The sequence below is a fragment of the Notamacropus eugenii genome, chromosome 2, assembly GCF_028372415.1.
Source record: "Notamacropus eugenii isolate mMacEug1 chromosome 2, mMacEug1.pri_v2, whole genome shotgun sequence".
Classification (NCBI taxonomy): Eukaryota; Metazoa; Chordata; class Mammalia; order Diprotodontia; family Macropodidae; genus Notamacropus; species Notamacropus eugenii.
This window is the reverse complement of record NC_092873.1, coordinates 536,542,721-536,561,833: the sequence shown is the minus strand read 5'-3', so window position 1 is coordinate 536,561,833 and position 19,113 is coordinate 536,542,721. Positions and strand designations below refer to the sequence as shown.

Here is a 19,113-nt window from a genome sequence, read left to right as displayed (position 1 = left end):
AGAGGCTCGTAGAAGTAAAATTACATATAAAACATTTTTGCACAAACAAAACAATGTAGCTAAAATTAGAATAGAAACAGGGAACTGGAGAAAAATCTTTGTTGTGGATTTCTTTGCTAAATGTTTAATTTCTAAGATATATAAGGAACTAAGTCAAATTTATAAGAAAAACAATCAATTTCCCAATTGGTAAATGGTCAGAAGAAATGAACAGATTTTTTTTGGAGGATGAAATCCAAGGTATCACTAGTCATGTGAAAAAATGTGCTAAATAGCTAATATTTAAAGAAATACAAATGAAAACAACTGTGAGGTGCCAATTTCTCCCCTCAGATTGTCTATTTGACCAAAACAAAATCTGAGAAGTTAGGTAATTGAATGCCCTGATTATGGAATTGTGAATCGGTCCAACCATTGCCACGTAATTTGGAACTGTATCCAAAAGCTATTAAACTGTGCATGCCTTTTGACCCAGCAATGCTGCTATTAGGTCTATACCCCAAAGAGAGCAATGATGAAAAAGATCAACATGTACAAAAATATTTGTAACAGCTCTTTTTGTAGTGGAAAAGAATTGGAAACTAAGGGTATGCTCATCAATTGAGGTATGGATGAACAGCTTATGGTATATGAATGTGATGAAATGACAGTGTAAGTATAGTATAATATAGTATAGTATATAATATATTATAATATAGTAAGAAATGATGAAGGGAATAGTTTTTTTAAAATTTGGGAAGACTTATATGAAGTGATGCAAAGTGAAGTGAGAAGAACAAGGAAAAGAATTTATAGAATAATGATAACATGGTAAAGACACCTTTTAAAGATTTAGAAACACAGTGTGCAACATGGCATCTCCTGTCCTCTCCTCTTTCTTTCTTTTTTTTTTTTTGAACATGGCTAAAGCAGGAATTTGTTTTATATGACAATATATGTTTGAAATGGGTTTGTTTTTCTTGTCTTCTTAATTGGTGGGGTAAGGAGAGGAATATATTTTGGAACTGAAAATAAAATAAACTTGGATTTCAAAAAAGAATTAAATGCAAAATATTTGGAAAGTATATGGGGGGGGGGGGAGTAGAGGTATTAAGGATGGGTGGACCTAGCAGCTGGGAGCACCAGGAAAGGCATCTTCTAGGAGGTGGAACATGAAGATGAGTTGGGGAGTTGGTTCCAAGAATTGAGGCTATTGTGGCAAGAATGGCCAAATTGCAGGAAGTATAATTATTAAGCACGATGAAAATTTCCTGAAGTTGATTACATATTTTTCACCAGTCATTTGTGATGAAGGCATTTTATGAGGAACTTGTTTACTCTGGGGTAAGAAGGACTGGTCCATGGGTCATTGGCAATCAGGCTGCAGTGCCAGGTCAAGCTCACCAGCTCTTGCCCCATGTCATATCTCAGGATCAGGAAAAAGAAGCCGAGTCCCAGGGTGGCTGTGAATCAGAAATACCTATTTTGTCTTTACAGAACTATTATTTTTATAGGGATATGTTGTTGGCAGCTAAGTTTGCTGAGACTATGCAACGAATGTTTTTACAGGCTTCTTCTCAGACATCCTTAATCCTAATGTGCATATTTTCTCTCTTTCAGCGGCCTATCCCTTGCAATGATCAGCAGTTTTCTGTTCCTGTGGTTCCTGAAATATACTGCTGGTGTAATCTTATGGATCATTTTGTTTGGTATAGTTATCATTGTATCATATGGTAGGTATCTATCCACTTTTATAACAAGTCTCAGAATCACAGGGACTGTGGATAGATTTCAGGGGGTGCCTGGATAGATGTGGGGGTCCTTAGGAAAAAATAATCCGATCTTTGTTTCCTACCTTTGGCTCCCTTCTCCATCCTCTGTATTTTATTTGACACATTTCTCAGATTTGTTATGAGAAGACTCCAGAGGCTCCACCCCCTGGCCAAAAGGGTCCGGGATCTGAACAGAGTTTCAAACTCTTGCTCAAAACATTGTCTTTTCCCTTTATTTGCTGGCATCATTTAGCACAGAGTAATACTGGTGATGGCATGAATGATCATTCTTCACAAGGAAAGAATAGTGAAAAGGGGGGTAGCAGCTAAAAGAAACTCAGCGGATTCTGTCTTCAGCTACTTCAGTCATGACCCATAAGGGGTTTTTAACTTTCCAAATACCAGAATTCCCAAATATTTCCTTGTCTGCAGAGTAGGAAGCTTGGAGACAACCGATGGCCGACTCTCTGGCCAATCAGAGTGTCACAATCAAGAAGTCAATCCACAGGCATTTTTAAGAGCATTTCCCATGGTCTAGACCCTGTGATAGTAGGGGCTTTTATTAACTGATTGACTGAGTACTAAGTCCTGGGGTTACAAAGACAAAAAAGAAATGACACCTGTCCTCAAGGAAGTTACATCCTTATCAGGAAGAGAAAACGTGCATAAACAAATTTATACTAAAAAAAAGTCCATGTAATTTTCACAGGGTATGAGAAAGCAATTGTGAATCACCAATTACGTCCTGAGATCCAAGGTTTCTCCCTGAGCCCCCATTCCTCCATCTGAATCTGTCTTAGAGTGCTAATTGGTGGGTGCTCTTCCTAATGGCCCATGCTGTGCTGTTTATGTCCAGTGCCAGACTTGCATGTTTCCATTCAACCCAACTGTTCTATCTTTCCCTTCTGTTCTCCCACCTGAAAAAGGAGTTTCCATTAGTCTACACTGCAGAATTTTAAAACATTTTCTGCTGGAGTATTTCTGCTAATGAACCAGAAATCCAAATCACTTGTTCATTAAGAAAACTAGACTCTCCTGGAGAAGTATTGACTTTCTCTCTAATTTGCAATAAACCACACAGGAAGTCCAAAGCCTCAACTCTGGAGGCAAAGATGCATTTTCCCACGTTTCTGTTATATAGATGCAAGTGTGAGGTGATCCTCCTGCCTCCCTCTCTCCCCACCCCTGTGATGAAATTTCAAAAGTACATTGTTCATGGTTGGACCATGCTGGGGAATACGAATGTCCTGAAAAAATATTCATTGGGTAGAAACATCTAGTGGAAATATCATAGAGCACTTGGCTTGTTAGTTTCAATTAAAATATATTATGTGGAAATAAAAATTAGAGAATATATCTGGTAGAAAACTTGAATGAGAATAACATTGCCCTTTTTGGTATTCCAGAAAATTCTTGACTTATTGGCACTAATTATTTTTTAAAGGAATATGGATCTGCTACCGTGAGTATGACCGTCTTCAGTCAAAACGTGAAGTCCAAGTCACCCTCTATGACCTTGGCTTTCAGTACGATTTGAGAGTGTATTTGCAATTGCAGCAAACGTGGTTGGCATTTAGTAAGTGACTTTTCAAATCTTTGCTAAAGATAAAATAAATTTCATGGCAAGTTGTGCTGCCCACTGCCTGAGGTCCTAGGACCAGAGAACATCCTTGACAAGGAAGACACATGATGTCAGGGTGTCCCTGACATCCCTGATGCATCTTTGTCAAAGTTCTCGGGATCCTGTCCATCAGAGATCACAAGACCCTGAGAATGTCAGCCCTGCTGGGATTTAGCTTCTTCATTTATAAAATGAGGACACTGAACTCAATGTTCTCTCTAGTTCCTTCTAGTTATCATATCATATGATCCCATGGTTATAAACATTTCCTCTCTCTGCTCCCATCCTCTCTTTTATTCTCTCCCTTCTCCTCATCTAGTCTCCCCCATACCCCTTCCTCCAGTTGGGTTTCCATCTCTGTAGGGAGCACCAACCACATAAAGAACTTACCTTGTTCATTCAGATCAGCACTTTCCTTGCAACCCATGGCCTTAGGACAGGGATTTTTAACTTTTGGGTTCATGCATATAGACCATGAGTATGATATATATATATACACATATATACATGCATCCACATATAATACATAGAAACTATAGAGAGGGAGATTGTATTTCAAAATAATTGACTTCCTTTGGAATCGTACATATTTTATTTTATGCATTTAAAAACTTATTCTGAGAAGGGGTCCATAGGCTTAACTAAACTCTCAAAAGGTTCTATGAACAAAAAAAAGACAAAGAACCTCTATCTTAAGAGTTCCCTAGGACACTGGGAGACAATGAATTGTCCAAGGTCACACAGCTGGTATGGGTTAGAGTCAGGACTAGAACCTAGGTTTTTCTTACCTGTCTGGTACTCTACAATGTTCCTCTGCTTTTGAGTGTTAATAGGATTAAACATGGTTACAATAATACTCTTCGTCTCTCAAATGAAATGAAGTTAGCATACTAAATGAAACTCATTGAAGTGGAATTGATTTATAATGGAAGACAATGCTGTATTTTCAATGGACATAGACCTTGTCAATGACTTTGAAAGCATTTGGATATGAAAATCTCATCATAATTCATCTGATATGCATGCAAGGAATTTTTAATGAATTGGGGTCAAAATTCCCTACCTTGTGAATTAGTTAATAAAAGAAGTAGTTTATTCTTATCCTTAATAGGATCCTTTTGTGACCAAATGTTGGTCCAAATTTTTCATTGTAGAATTAAAAAATAATATATGCCCAAAATTAATTTTGCATATTCTTAAAGTTGTTAAAATTAGAGAACTAGATAAAAAACACTTTTTACAAAGTTAAATGGAAGATAGCAGAGCAAAGGCAGGGACTGCCTGACCTCTCCCAAGTTCTCCTCCAAACAACCTTAAAACAATGCCTTAAAATGAATTCTGGAGCAACAGAACCAACTAAAGAACTGGCTGAAACAATTTTATAGCCCAAAGTAATTTATAAGATTGGCAGGAAAGGTCTGCCTCACTGGGCTGAGAGTGGAGCTCAATCCAGTGCAAGCTGTGCTGCAGCAAGCCACCAGCAGGACTTCAAGAACTGAATTGGTAGCAGAAGTTTCTAGAACTTTCAGCTCTAGACAGTAAGGGGATCAGAGAACTGGACGGAAGGCAATCATAGGGGACCCTTTGCTGGTACTGGGTGTGGGACACTATTGCATTGCCCATACTCAGTTCCAGGTCATTGTCCAGGGTGAAGAGGAGTACTAGCACGAGTGAGGAACCTAGTCACAGTTCCATGTTGGAAAAGAGTGCTTGTGGTTCCTCAGCAAGCAGAGCACAAGGCAGGGGAGCAGCGACCACACCTCTGTTTAGGTCAGGCAAACTTGGAAGAATTGAAAACTTACAGACCCCCAGAACTAGTTCTGAAAATAGCAACATGAAAAACCTGGAGTTTGGGACAGTACCCCCTTTACCACAGAAGCAGACACAAACTTTAACATGAAGCTAAAAGTCAAGAAACAAGCTGGAGAAATGAGCAATTGACAACAAAAGAGAACCTGATGCTAGAAAGTTACTAGAGTGACAGGGAAGACTAAAACACAAACACAGAAGAAGCCAAAAAAGTCAAAACAGCTACATCCAAGTCTCAAAGAAAAGTGTGAATTGGTCTCAGCCACCACGTTCCCCCCAAAAAAGAATTCCTTGAAGAGTTCAAAAAGTATTTTAAAAATCAAATGAGAGAAGTAGAGGGAAAATTGAAAAGAAGAAATGAGAGTGATGTAAGAAAATTATGAAAAAGATAGTCAACAGCTTGGTTTAAAAAAAGCCCCCAAATACCAAAGAAAATAGCACCTTAAAAACAGAATAAACCAAATGGTATAAGAGGCACAAAATTTCACTGAAGAGAACTTCTTTAAAAGCATAGTTGACCAAAGGAAAAAGAAGGTACACAAGTTCACTGAAGAAAATAATTCCTTAAAACAAGGGGAATTGAATGAGTCCATGAGACATAAAGGAAAAATAAAACAAAATCAAAAGAATTTTGAAAACATGGAAGAAAATGTGAAATATCTCATTGGAAAACAACTGACCTGAGGGGTATGTGAGTGGCCCAGTAGATAGAGCACTGACCCTGAAGTCAGGAGGACTTTAGTTCAATTTCAGCCTCAGAAGCTTACTATTGTGTGACCCTGGGCAAGTCCCTTAACTTACTGACTCCACAGAAAAAGAAAGAGAGTTGATTGATCTGGGAAAATAGCTTGAGGAGAGATAGTTTGAGAATTACTGGACTACCTGAAAACTGAGACAAATAAAGTTCCCAGACATCATATTTCAAGAAATTATCAAGGAATACAGAACCAAAGAGCAAAACAGAAATTGAAAGAATTTTTCCATCATCACCAGAAAGAGACCCCAAAATGAAAACTCCCAGCAATACTATAATCAAATTCCAGAGCTCCTATATAAGAAAAACATATTGCAAGCAGTCAGAAAGAAACCATTTGAACGTCATGGAACCAGAGGTAGGATAAAACAAGACTTAGCAGTTTCTATGTTAAAGGACTGAAGGACTTGGAAAATTATATTCTGGATGACAAAGGAATTAGGATTAAAACCAAGAATCTCTCACCCAGAAAAACAATAATACTTCATGAAGGAAAATTTTACATATATATATATTATATATATGTTTAATTAAACAAGGACTTATAAGCATTCCTAATGAAAATACCAGAGCTGAATTGAAAATTCTGTTTCAAATATAAGACTCAAGAGATGCATGAAAGGTAAAAAGGAAAGAGAAATCATAAGGAATTCAATAAGGATAAACTGTTTGCCAACCATCATGGGAGGAGGATACTTGTAACTCCTAAGGATTTTGTCATTATTAGAGCAATTAGAAGGAATGTGTATATGTGTATAGTTAGAAGGAATGTGAATATATATATGTATATCCATATATATGTGTGTATATATAAAATATACATGTATGTATACATGCATGGCATGAGTGTGAGCTGATTATGGTGGGATAATATCTAAAAAATAAAATGAAGGGGTGAGAAAGAAGGATGCATTGGGAGAGGTGAAAAGGAAGAGGTAGAATGGGATAAATTATCTTAAAAGAGTCATGGAAGAGTTCTTACAGTGGAGGGGAAGATGAGGCATGACCAACAACACTTGAATCTCATTCTCATCAGAATTGGCTTAGAGGCAATAACATGCACCTTTAGTTGGGTATATATATCCTTCCCTACAGGAAATTAGGAGGGGAAGGGGACAAGGGGAGGTGTGGATAAAAAGGAGGGCAGATTGGGAGAAACAGATCAGAAGCAAAATTCTTTTGAGAAGGGTCAGGGTGAAAGGAGACACACACATACAGTACCTGAGAGACAGAGACATAGAGGAGGGGAAGGGGTGAGGGATATTACAAAAATCTACTCTTTCTTACATCAGTCTACTTTTTTAAAGGCAGTTAAAATCCAATATTTTCCACTGAGATGAGATGGATGTGCCATCAGCAGGGCTAAGGACTCTCAAAGGAATGCTCACATTCAGTGCTCACAAACAAACATTCTTGTTTCATCAGGTCTTTCACAAATAATTTCCATCAAGGGGAGCCTCATATACTCAATGTCAAAGACATTACTATGGAACTGTATTGAACTGTAGAAAGATCTGGCAAATACATTTTTACACTAGGGGATAGGATGTAGTTCCATTGATGTAGGAAATTCTAGGTGCAAATTGGTACCATCTCTACAATAAAGAGTTCTAGCTTTCCCTGAAAAACTGAGAGATTCAAGGATTTTCCCAAGTCACATGGTCATTACATGCCAGGGAAAGGACTTGAACCCAGGTCTTCCTTAATTTGGAGCCAGCTCCCTGTCCATTAAAACATGTTGTATCTCCTTTTATCTGATAATAATAAAAGACCCCCATCTATAACACTTTAATATTATAACAAGAAAAGTAGTAGTCCAGGACAAAGGAATCTGGAGGAAGAACCAGGAGATCTAAGTTCTCATCCTAGATTTATAAATGCCTAGCACCAGTCATATATTTTCTCTAGGTCTCAACTTCCTTGGTTGCAAATGGAGAATGCTGAATTAGAGGATCTTAAAGTCTCCTTCAGCTCCAAACCTCTGGCTTATATTAAGACTTAAGGAGGAAGGGCAGCTTTTATTGTTCAATAGATGCCTTATCTCCCAGGGAATAGACATTTTAATGTTCAATGGGCTGTTTATCATTTATGTAAAGCCAGAAATTAAAGTATTTCTGACATATCTCATTTCCCTGACCTAAATGATCAACTTGTCCCAACATCAGTAGGTGGTGATTTCAGCCTAGCATTTGCTACTTTTTAATATGGCCATATTAAACTCTCTCATTTGGTACTAATTTTTGTGTCTGAAGGGAATAAATTTGCATGAAATTTTAAAATGTGCTCTTAACCAGAAGGAGAGCATTGCACTGAAGTTATATGATTCATTACCAAAACCTTATTTCATATGCAACATAACATTCCAACATCCTTGAGATATTAACCAAAATGTGAGATAATAGTAAGGGAAAAAAGAGAGAAATGAGCAGGCACAGTGGTCCAAAGTGGTTTGTAGAAGGCATTATTCTCCTTTCCTTGCCCCTCCCATTATTGGTGTAGTGGAGTGCACACTGGATCTGGCATCCAGAAAGACCCAGTCTGTTAAGTCTGTTTTGGTACTTCATAGTGACGTGATATTGAATGAGTTTCTGAGGCCAAGCTGCTTTTCTCAAGTGGGGAGGTGGATTGAGAATCACACACAATAGAAACAGGAGAGGTCATTTCCATTGACCTGACTGCTTGCATATCTTCAGTCTCTTGAGAGATATTAGGTCTGTTAAACACTTTGGATCTTCAAGTGATAAAGAAATGACAGCTACAGGAGTGGGGTAACGGTGGCTGGAGCCCAGATGATGGAGCAGAAAGACGGACCTGCTGTAGCTATCCTCCTATAGCCCATGAAATACAAGTAGAAAGTGACTCTAAACAAATTCTAGAGCATCAGAAGCCACAAAATGGCAGAGTGAAAGAGATTTCCAGCCCAAGGCAGCTGGAAGGCTGACAGGTAAGGTCTATCACACTGGCTGAGAGAGAAGCACAGCCCAGCCACAGGATCAGAGCAGGTTTCAGGATGAGGAATCATAGGCAACAGCTGTGGTTTCCAGATTTCTCAACCCACAAATGTCAAAGACAGTTTCAAAGGTCAGTGAGAAAGCTCTTTCACCAGGGTGAGAAGGGAGTAGGGTACTGCCCTAGTGTTGGTTCCAGGCAGCAACAGCAGCAGCCATTTTTGGAGCCCTCAGCCTAAAGACCCTGGGGGAATTGAGCCACTGATCTGGATCTCATCCCTGAGTGGCAGCTCTGGGATGAGTGAAAGCACTGGTGTGGTTGAGTTGAGGTTCTGGACAGGGAATATTACTCATAGATCTTGAGCAGACGAGCTTGGGATTTCTCCCAGGCCAGATTACAGACCAGGAAAGGAGTAAATTCCTCTCCCTTGATTGTGCCCCCTTGGAGGAATTGAGAGCTTATAGGGCCCCTGTGTATATCCTCCACTTGACAAAGGACTCAAAAGTCAAGTAACTGGCTGAGAAAATGCCCCCAAAAAGGGGAAAAAATAAGACTTTTGAAGGCTACTTTTTTGGTGAATAGATATTTTCTTCCATCCTTTCAGATGAGGAAGAATAATGCATACCATCAGAGGAAGACATAAAAGTTAAGGCTTCTGCATCCAAAACCTCCCAAAAAATATGCAATGGTCTTAGACTATGGAAGAGCTCAAAAGGATTTTGAAAATCAAATAGGAGAGGTGGAGGAAAAATTGGGAAGAGAAATGAGAACAATGCAAGAAAATTGTGAAAAGCGAGTCAATAGCCTGCTAAAGCAGACCCCCAAAAAATGCTGAAGAAAATAACACCTTTAAAAATAGACTAACACAAATAACTGAAAAGGTCCAAAAAGGCAATGAGGAGAAGCATGCTTTGAAAAACAAAATTAGCCAAATGTAAAAGGAGGTTCAAAAGCTCACTGAAGAAAATAGTTCTTTAAAAATGAGAGTGGAGTTCAGGGAAGCTAATGACTACGAGATAAACCAAGAAGCTACAAAACAAAACCAAAAGAATGAAAAAATAGAAGATAATGTGAAATATCTCATTGGAAAAACAACTGACCTGGAAAATAAATGCAGGAGAGACAATTTAAAAATTATGGAACTACCTGAAAGCCATGATCAAAAGAAGAGCCTAGACATCATCTTTCATGAAATTATCAAGGAAAACTGCCCTGATATTCTAGAACCAGAGGGCAAAATAAATATTGAAAGAATCCATTGATCACCTCCTAAAAGACATCTCAAAAGGAAAACTCCTTTTAGGAATATTGTAGCCAAATTCCAGGGTTTCCAGGTCAAGGAGAAAATATTGCAAGCAACCAGAAAGAAATAATTCAAGTATTGTGGAAATACAATCAGGATAACACAAGATCTAGCAGCTTATACATTAAGGGATTGAAGGGCTTGGAATATGATATTCCAGAAGTGAAAGGAACTAGGACTAAAACCAAGAATCACCTACCCAGCAAAACTGAGTGTAATACTTGAGGGGGAAAAATGGTCATTCAATGAAATCAAGGACTTTCAAGCATTCTTGATGAAAAGACCAGAGCTGAATAGAAAATTTGACTTTCAAACACAAGAATCAAGAGAAGCAGAAAAAGATCAACAGGAAAGAAAAATCATAAGGGACTTACTAAAGTTGAACTGTTTATATTCCTACATGGAAAGATCATATTTATAACTCTTAAGACTTTTCTCAGTATTTGGATAGTTGGAGGGATTATAAACATATAGACAGAGAGCACAGGGTGAGTTGAATAGGAAGGGATGATATCATAAAAAATAAAATTAAGGGGTGAGAGAGGAACATATTGGGAGGATAAAGGGAGAGATGGAATGGGGCAAATTATCTCTCATAAAAGTGGCAAGAAAAGGCTTTTTTAATGGAGGGGGAAAGCGGGGAGGTGAGAGGGAAAAAGTAAAGGTTACTCTCAGCATATTTGACTTAAGGAGGGAATAACATGCACATTCAATTTACTATGAAAATCTATCTTACACTACAGGAAAGTAGGGGAGAAAGGGACAAGTGGGGTGGAGGGGTAATAGAAGGGAGGAAAAATGGGAGGAGAGAGTAATTAGAAGTAAACAATTTTGGGGAGAGACAAGGTCAAAAGAGAGAATAGAATTAATGGGGTGCAGGATAGGATGGAAGGAAATATAGTTAGCCTTACACATCATGACTATTATGGAAGTCTATTGCTTGACTACACATATATAGCCTATATTGAATTGCTTGCCTTCTCAGCGGGAATGGGTGGGGAGGGAGGAAAGGAGAGAAGTTGGAACTCAAAGTTTTAAGAATGAATGTTGAGAATTGTTTTTTCATGCAACTGGGAAATAAGAAATACAGGTCATGGGGTATAGAAATCTATCTTGCCCTACAAGAAAAGAGAGAAGATGGGGATAGGGAAGGGAGGGGTGTGATAGAAAAGAGGGAAGATTGGGGAAAGGGATAATCAGAATGCCTGGTGTCTTGGGGTAGGGGGAGGAGAGAGATGGGGAGAAAATTTGGAACTCAAAATCTTGTGGAAATGAATGTTGAAAACCAAAAATAAATAAATTAATTAAAGTTTCAAAAAGAAGAAGAAGGCATGGCAGCTAGTCAAGTCCACACCCTCTTGCTAGGTGCTGCCCGTGTGCCTGGTTTTGTGCTAAGTACTGGGGATAAAAAGTAAAGAAAATTGCTCTCCAGAAACTTACAGCCTAGTTGTTCCCCACTCTCAACCAATAAATCAACATCTAATAGATGCTTAAACAAGGCAGCGGCAAGGTGGTTTATAACCCTTAAAATGCCACATAAACAGGAATGATTAGGAAATGCTCTGTCAGAGTATCTAAATAGCCGAGTGCACTAGACTTGGAGTCAGGAAGACCTGAATTTGAATCCTGCCCCACACACTTACCAGTCATGTGATCCTGGACAGGGCAGCCCCAACATCCTCACCTGTAAAATGGGAGTGGTAATAATAATAGCTACATCACAGTGTTGTTGTAAGGCTCAAGTGAGGCATACAATACGTTTTATAAACATCCAAAGAGCTGTGTAAATATTACCTGCTGTTATTATGAGTCTCAATGCTAGGGACAGGGATAGGAAGCTACAAGTCAAACGTCTTTGCCTTCAGAGAGCTTATATTCAGCTGGGGGGGAGGGGAAGGCCAGTAATATGAACACAGTAATGTATATGGGAAGCACTTAAGGCACTTGGAGTGGCATTGTGAAGTAAAAGCTAACTGTAGCCTCAGGAAGAACCAGGGGCAAGTTTTGCCTCTGCCACAAGAGCTGTGTGACCCTGGGCAACTCACCTACCCTCTCTGAGTCCCAAGTCACTTTTTTAGGTTATTAATTTCAGATGAGTTGCTGATGTGCATGGGTCAAAGGAGTTTCCACACTAAAGAAATCATGGACCTGGACCCCTCAGAAATGTTCCTCCAAATAATGTAATTATTTTCCTATGTCTGAAGTAAAGAATGGTCTTAGAGATCTCTGCAGGGTCAGCTGGCTGACTGGCTCACTGCTGGCTATACTTTCATGGCATCTTTGAAAACAGCATCTTGAGGTGTGGTTTGGTTTTTGCAGAGAGGTGAAACATTTGCTTGAAGTGAGGCTCCATGGCAAATAGGATTATAAAGCCAATCTCCTAGGGGAGCCCCAAAGTCCTGCTGTTTGGGAGTCACAACTTCAAACGTGTGCTCTTTTCTAGTGATTCTACTTAGCATCCTGGACGTCTTTGTTCTCCTTGCTATTTTGTACCTGAGAAAGAGAATCCAAATTGCTGTTACATTGCTGAAGGAAGGGAGCAGGTAAGCTGCTGGTCATGCAATACCAAATGAGAGTGATTGTCCTTAGGAGACACCATGATTTGGTTGGATGCTCAGTCATACCCAAAGAGACACTTTGGCAGACAGGGCTTGGGTGAGAATTTAGAGTAATATACCTGGTCAGAGGTTGGTAGAATAATGTGATACCCAACTATATGTGGTTGTAGACAGAGCCAGCCTCAGTCAGGAATATTCAGATCCAAGTTCTGTTTTAGAGATGTATGGGCTGGATGACCCTGGACAAGGCATTTAATCTCCTGCTGTCTCTGGAGACTCTCCAAGTAGCATATCTCCATTGGTAACAGGAATGACCAGGATATTATTAAATCACATATATGATTAGAAAAAATAAATGGAGCTGCAGGAGAAGTTGTCTAGTCCAACTCCAATTCAGAATATACTTCTTATTTGTGTAACACTAGTCAAGTCACTCCATCTATCTGGGCCTCGGTTTCCTCGTCTGTAAAAAGTTAGATAAGAGAATTTTAAGATCCCCTCCAACTCTTAAATTTTTTGACCTATTTTGAAGATAAATCTACAAAACCTATGAGAAGTCCATTTCTCTTTTTGTTAAATATCTCTGCAAATGGGGAACTCCCTTTATCACAATTCCCTTTTCAGACAGCTCTGTCATTAATTTCTTGTTACCATTCTCCCACCTCTCCATGCCTCCCCTATTCCTGGTACTTCCCTTGAGGACCAAAGAGAAAAACATCTATTCTTCCACATGACAGCCTTTCAAATACTTGTAGTCACAATCAACCCCCCACTAATTTCTTCTCCAGGCTAACCATCCCCCAAACATTCCTGACCAGCATACTTATGAGTTCCTCCACTGTCCTGATTTACCTTTTATGGACACACTCAGGCTTGTCAGTATTCCTTTAAAAATATAATGCTCTGAATATTATCTGAACAGTCAAATATAATGGTACAATGTCCTATCTTTTCCTGGAAATTATATATTGATTAATGTAGTGCAATATCACAATAACCTTTTTGAATTCACACCATTGACTCATATTGAATTTACAATACATTGCTGCTCTCTAGCTGTAACTCCTTCATTCTTTATTTTCCAATTAAAAAAAAATAAGTTAAAGCTATATGTGGGTATAACATAGACATGTATCTATATATACATTATTTATAGTATATATATATATATATATATACACACACATATATGTAATACAAATGAATATTGTGCATATATTTATATATCACAATTCACTTTTATCATGTCAATTTCAATTTAACCTGCTGGAATTTTTTTGGATTCTGTCATCCAAATTAGCAGCCATTATCCCTCTCAGGTTTATGTCATGAACATATGTAAGAAGAAGTCTATGAATTTATATATCCAAATCAATGCATTTAAAAAAAAATGTTCACTGGAGTAACACCATTGCCAGTAGCCAAAAGGCAAAACAAGTCATTGGCCATGGTGCTGATAAATTTCGGTTCTCAGGTGTTACGGCACCTAGAATCTTCAGGCAACAGTTTAGCCACTGGAGCAACTGTTATGATGGAAAGGTGGCTCCCTCTCTACATAAATTCATAGACTTCTTATTACATATCTGCCTCTTTGCCCCACCCACTCAGGGCTCATTATAATAATGCCAAACTGAGTGATAACACCCAGGCAGCATAGCCCCTATATCTCGGAACTCCTGAGCTCAAGAGATCTGCTAGTAGGTTCTATATTAAATATAGGTTCCATATTAAAAGACAGTAGGTCTTGGAACATTGGATTTTAATGAGCAAAAGAATTGAGGTTGCAATCAAGAGTAACTTACCCAGAAAAGTTGAGTACAATCCTTAATAATAATAAAAAAAAGGACATTTGACAAACTGAAAGACTTTAAGATATTTGTGATAAAAAGACCAGAACTCAATGGAAAATTTGCTATAGAAAATTTGCTATAGAATATTTGCTAAAGATTCAGAAGAAATACAAGGAAAAAAACCAAAGACTAATCATAAGAGATTCATTAAGGTCAAACTATTTTTTTCCTTGTGTATGAAAATATTATCAATATTCTTAAAACTGTCATCATTACTCGGGTAATTTGAAAGAAAGCTTGGGACTGAGTTGTGTATGATAGAGTGATTCCAAAAAACAAAATTGGTAGCTAGGATAAGATTATGCTGATTATGACAACAGGTGGGTTGTCATATCCTCTGCCAGTAAAGCTATCGGAGAGGCCAGAGTCAATGGATTGGGAGAAATAGCTTTTGACTAAGTGCTTTCACTTAGAGCCATTGACGATCACTCAACTTCAGCCATGCTGTCCGTGTGTCTGTTCTGGAGCTGAGGCATGACTATGCACCCATTTCTTCTTAGCTTCTTGATGTCCATCCCCACTCACTAGAAATCTGTGCTGGGACTTTTTACCTTAGTTTTATCCATGTCTTTCCTTCTCGTCTAGTCCCCCACAAGTTAAGTTTTAAAGGATTTTCTTGTTGGCAGCAGTGATGAGTTCCAAGTGTTGACGGTCTGCTCTTTACTCCAGAACAGATACTGCTGGCCGGGCTTCTAAATATCTGCCAGCTTTATTAGTCTATCAAGGATTGTCCAAACTTAGGGTCCCAGCAATTAGAACCAATATAAATTGAATTGTCGACAAAGTTCCAAGGGGAAATCCCAAGTCAAACATGGGCTGTGATCCAAAGGTCACAAACAGGGCCATGAAAAATGACATGGTCAGGCCTCTGTCCACAAGGCCCACTGGTACAGACAGAGTTTAGAATGGAATATGTGCTCATGTCTTGGCATGTGTTGCTCATTTGGCAATTCCTAGTTACATACTGGCCTTTAGTATCAAGTCTGTTTCAGTGTGTTCTTTGTGCACCAACCATTTAGACAAAGAGCATTTGTTAAGAGCTTACCTGTACCAAACATAATGCTAAATGATTGAGATACAAAGAAAGACAAAAATAATCCCTGTCCTCAAGGAGCTCACAATCTAATGCCTCAGAGGTAGCAATATGCAAATAACTATGGATAGATGGAAGAAAATAGGATTAAGGGAGACTAAGCAAGGTTTCTTGCAGAAGGTGGGATTTTTTTATGAGATTTGCAAGAATCCAGGGAAACCAGAGTAGGGGACAGCCAGGAAAAGAGCCTTAGTGTTGGAGACAGAGTCTAGTGTGGACAGCAGGGTAAGCAATGCTACTAGATCCCAGGGTCTGGGGAAGGGAGTCAGGTGTATGAAGGTTGGAAACATGAGAGGGCTCTAGGTTGGAAAGAAGCTTTTCTATGTGATTCCATGGGTCTGCCTCTCATTTTGAGCTCTGAAAGATATTGGAGCTAAGTCTAGGAGAAGTTGAACCATTTGTAGCTTGATAGTCCAGGATGAAAGTTGACCAACAATCTAGTCAGGTCTGTGACTCCTGTCTGACATACAACATTCTGAAGCCCTTACTTTATCTCCGCCAGTCAGTAAATATTTATTGAATGCCTGCTCTGTGTTAGGCACTTTGCTAAGCACTAGGCATATCAAAAGGCAAAAGACAATTCCTGCCTTCAAGGAGCTCCCAGTCTAATAAGGGAATCCACAAGCAAACAAATATGTGCAAACCCAACATATGCAGGATAAAGAAAAGCATTAACCAGGGAAACGCTGGAATTAAGAGGTGTTAGGGAAAGCTTCCTGCAAAACGTGGGGTTCTAGTTGGCACTTACAGGAGCCAGAGAGGTCAGTAGTCAGAGTAGAAGAGGGAGAGTAGGCTAGGCAAGGAGAATGACCAGAGAATGCCCAGAACCTTGTTTGTGGAACACTCAGGAGGCCAGCGTCACTCAGTCAAATTGAAAGGTTGGACCCCTGGAAATGTAGGAGGGGGCTGTCATGATCGTCTTTGAAGGCCAAATAGGGCATTTTGTGTTTAATCATTGGAGGTAATAGGAAGTCATTGGAGTTTATTGAATGAGGTGGCAGTCGCATGATTGGAAATGAGCTTTAGGGATGTCACTTTGGTAGCTGAACAGAGCATGGAATGGAGTGAGGAAAGACTTGAGACAGGCAGACCTATAAGCAGAGTATTATAGTAGTCCTGTGATGAAGGCCTACACCACGGTGGTAGCAGTGTCAGAGAAGAGAAAGAGGCATATTTGAGAGATCTTACAGAGATGAAATGGACAGGTCTTGATGACATATTGGATATGGGGGAGGGTGAGAGAGCTAGTGATGAATCCAGGATGACTCTTACATTGTGAGCCTGAGGGATTGGGAGGATGCTGTTGCCCTCTATGAGGGGGATCTGGCAAAGGAGCCTGAAGAGTGATCAGAGAGATAGGAGGGCAACCAGAGGACAACTAGAGAGGAGAAAGTTTCAAGTAGAGGAGAGTCACCAGTGTCAAAGGCTGCAGAGAGGTTGGGGAGGACTAGGATTGAGAAGAGGTCCTTGGATTTAGCAATGAAGACATCACTGATAACTTGGGAGAGAGCAGTTTCAGTGGAATGACAAGGTCAGAGGCCAGGTTGTAAGAGGTTAAGGCAGGAATGAGAGGACAGAAAGTGGAAGCTTCTATGGTAGCCTCTACCCTTTTGGGGAACTTTTGCTACAAAGAACAGAAGAGATATAGGATGATTGTTATCAAGGATGGGAGGATCAAGTGAAGTTCAGGATAAGGGGGACATGGACATGTTTGTAGGCAGGAGAAAATGAGCCAGGAGAGAGGGAGAGACTGAAAATAAGTGAAAGAATGAGGATGCTAGTAAGGGCAATCTATTGGAGGAGAAAAGGAGGAAATGGATGACTTGTGCCATGAGTTAGCCTTGGTAAGGAATAAGACCACCATATCATGTGAGATGGGGCTGAAGGAAGAGACATTGGGAGAAGGTACATGAGCAACACGAGATGAGAAAGGAGGAAGAAGGAGATAACAGTGAGTGGCCTGATTTGTTTTCATAAAATATCAGGCAAAGTTCTTAGTAAGAGAGTGGTGGGGGAGGGGAGCCATGGGAGATTTGAGGAGGGATAAGAAGTTTTGGAAGAGCTACTGTGGAGAGTGGGATGGTCAGTTGATAAGGGAAATAAAATAGGATTGCTTAGTAGCAATGAGGGCCCAGTTGAGGTTAGGTGACATAAATCTGTAGTGAATTCAATCTGTGTTAAGTTAAAAGCAGTGAATGGAGCACGTGATCCAAGGCTGAGACTTGGAAGGGTGCATGTGGCTGAATGACAAGGTGGGGTATAGATTCAAGAGACTAGAACAATGTAAAGTTGGATTGCTTCACCAAAGGGTCAAGGTGGAGAAAAGGGAAGACAGCAGCTAGTTCAGGGGAGTTGCCCTGGGAGTAATTTGAAGGATTGAGGCATTAGAGGTCACAGTGTGGACACAGAGTAGGATTTTATAAGGTAAGGAAGAGAGAGTGGTGAAAAGTCAATAGCTCATGGTCAGATAAGGGATTTGGGAATTATGGAACATGGAAATGGCCCAATTGTGGGTAATAGAAAGATCCAAGGGTGTGACCATCTTCATGTTTATTTCCTATTTATAGTATTTCTCTCCTTTACTATTCTAATAACTGAATTTAAAACAAACAAAAAAATAAACACCAACCACAATAATAAATGAGGCTGGTTTGACGAGATTTGTTTTTAGTAACTTTATTCCAATTATGCCCTTTCTAAGTGAACCCATCCCTCTGTTAGCTGTTCTGTCATTTGGTGATGTCTGACTCTCCATGACCCCATGGGCCATAGCTCTTCAGGTCCTTCTGTCCTATAAGGCTCCCCAAAGTCCATTCTAAAATTTGACTAGGGGTGGATGTCAGGCTCACGGGGGCTCATTGATCACCTCTATGGTGATGATTCTCAGACCTGTATATCCAGCCCTTGTCTCTCTTCTGAGCTTCATTCCCACATCTTGAGCTGCCTGTCGGACATTTTTAGCTGGATATCTTATAGGCATCTCAAATTGAACACGTCAAAAAGAGAACATTATTCTTCTACATCTTTCAAGCTTTTTTATTGTGTATGTTAAGGGCACCAAAATTCTTGTACCCAGCAAGGCTTCCTCAGGTGTAAAATAGTGATAATGATAGGACCAACCTCCCGGGGTTGTTGGGAGGATCAAATGAGGTAGTGTTTGTAAAGTACCATGGACAGTGCCAGGCACATAGTAGGTGCTATTTAAATTCTAGATATTATTATTACTATTCTCTACTCCTTGGTCTCATTTCAACCACAGGTCAAATCAGATGCTGTGTATCATCAGGAATATTTCCTCATCTCACAATCTGCCATCTTTTCTTCACCCATACACCCAACCACCCCTTTGGTTCAGGTCCTCACCCCCTCTTGCTTAGACTATCATAATTGCCACCTAATTGGCTTGAGTCTGTCCTCACTCCCAT

The 19,113-nt window shown here is 39.5% G+C and overlaps 1 protein-coding gene across 11 annotated transcripts in view; it reads left to right on the top strand.

The window, feature by feature from the left end:
* The window catches only part of SLC44A5 (solute carrier family 44 member 5), a 371,344-nt gene that overhangs the window by 302,214 nt on the left and 50,017 nt on the right, over positions 1-19,113 (top strand). For all 11 annotated transcript variants that reach the window (XR_011975904.1, XM_072649869.1, XM_072649871.1 and 8 more), the window contains 3 exons: positions 1,600-1,712; positions 3,196-3,327; positions 12,631-12,730. Coding sequence is in view for 10 of the 11 variants with exons in the window: in XM_072649869.1 (XP_072505970.1) it covers positions 1,600-1,712; positions 3,196-3,327; positions 12,631-12,730 (345 nt within the window). In the remaining variant the exon portion in view is untranslated. The remainder of the gene's footprint in view (positions 1-1,599; positions 1,713-3,195; positions 3,328-12,630; positions 12,731-19,113) is intronic.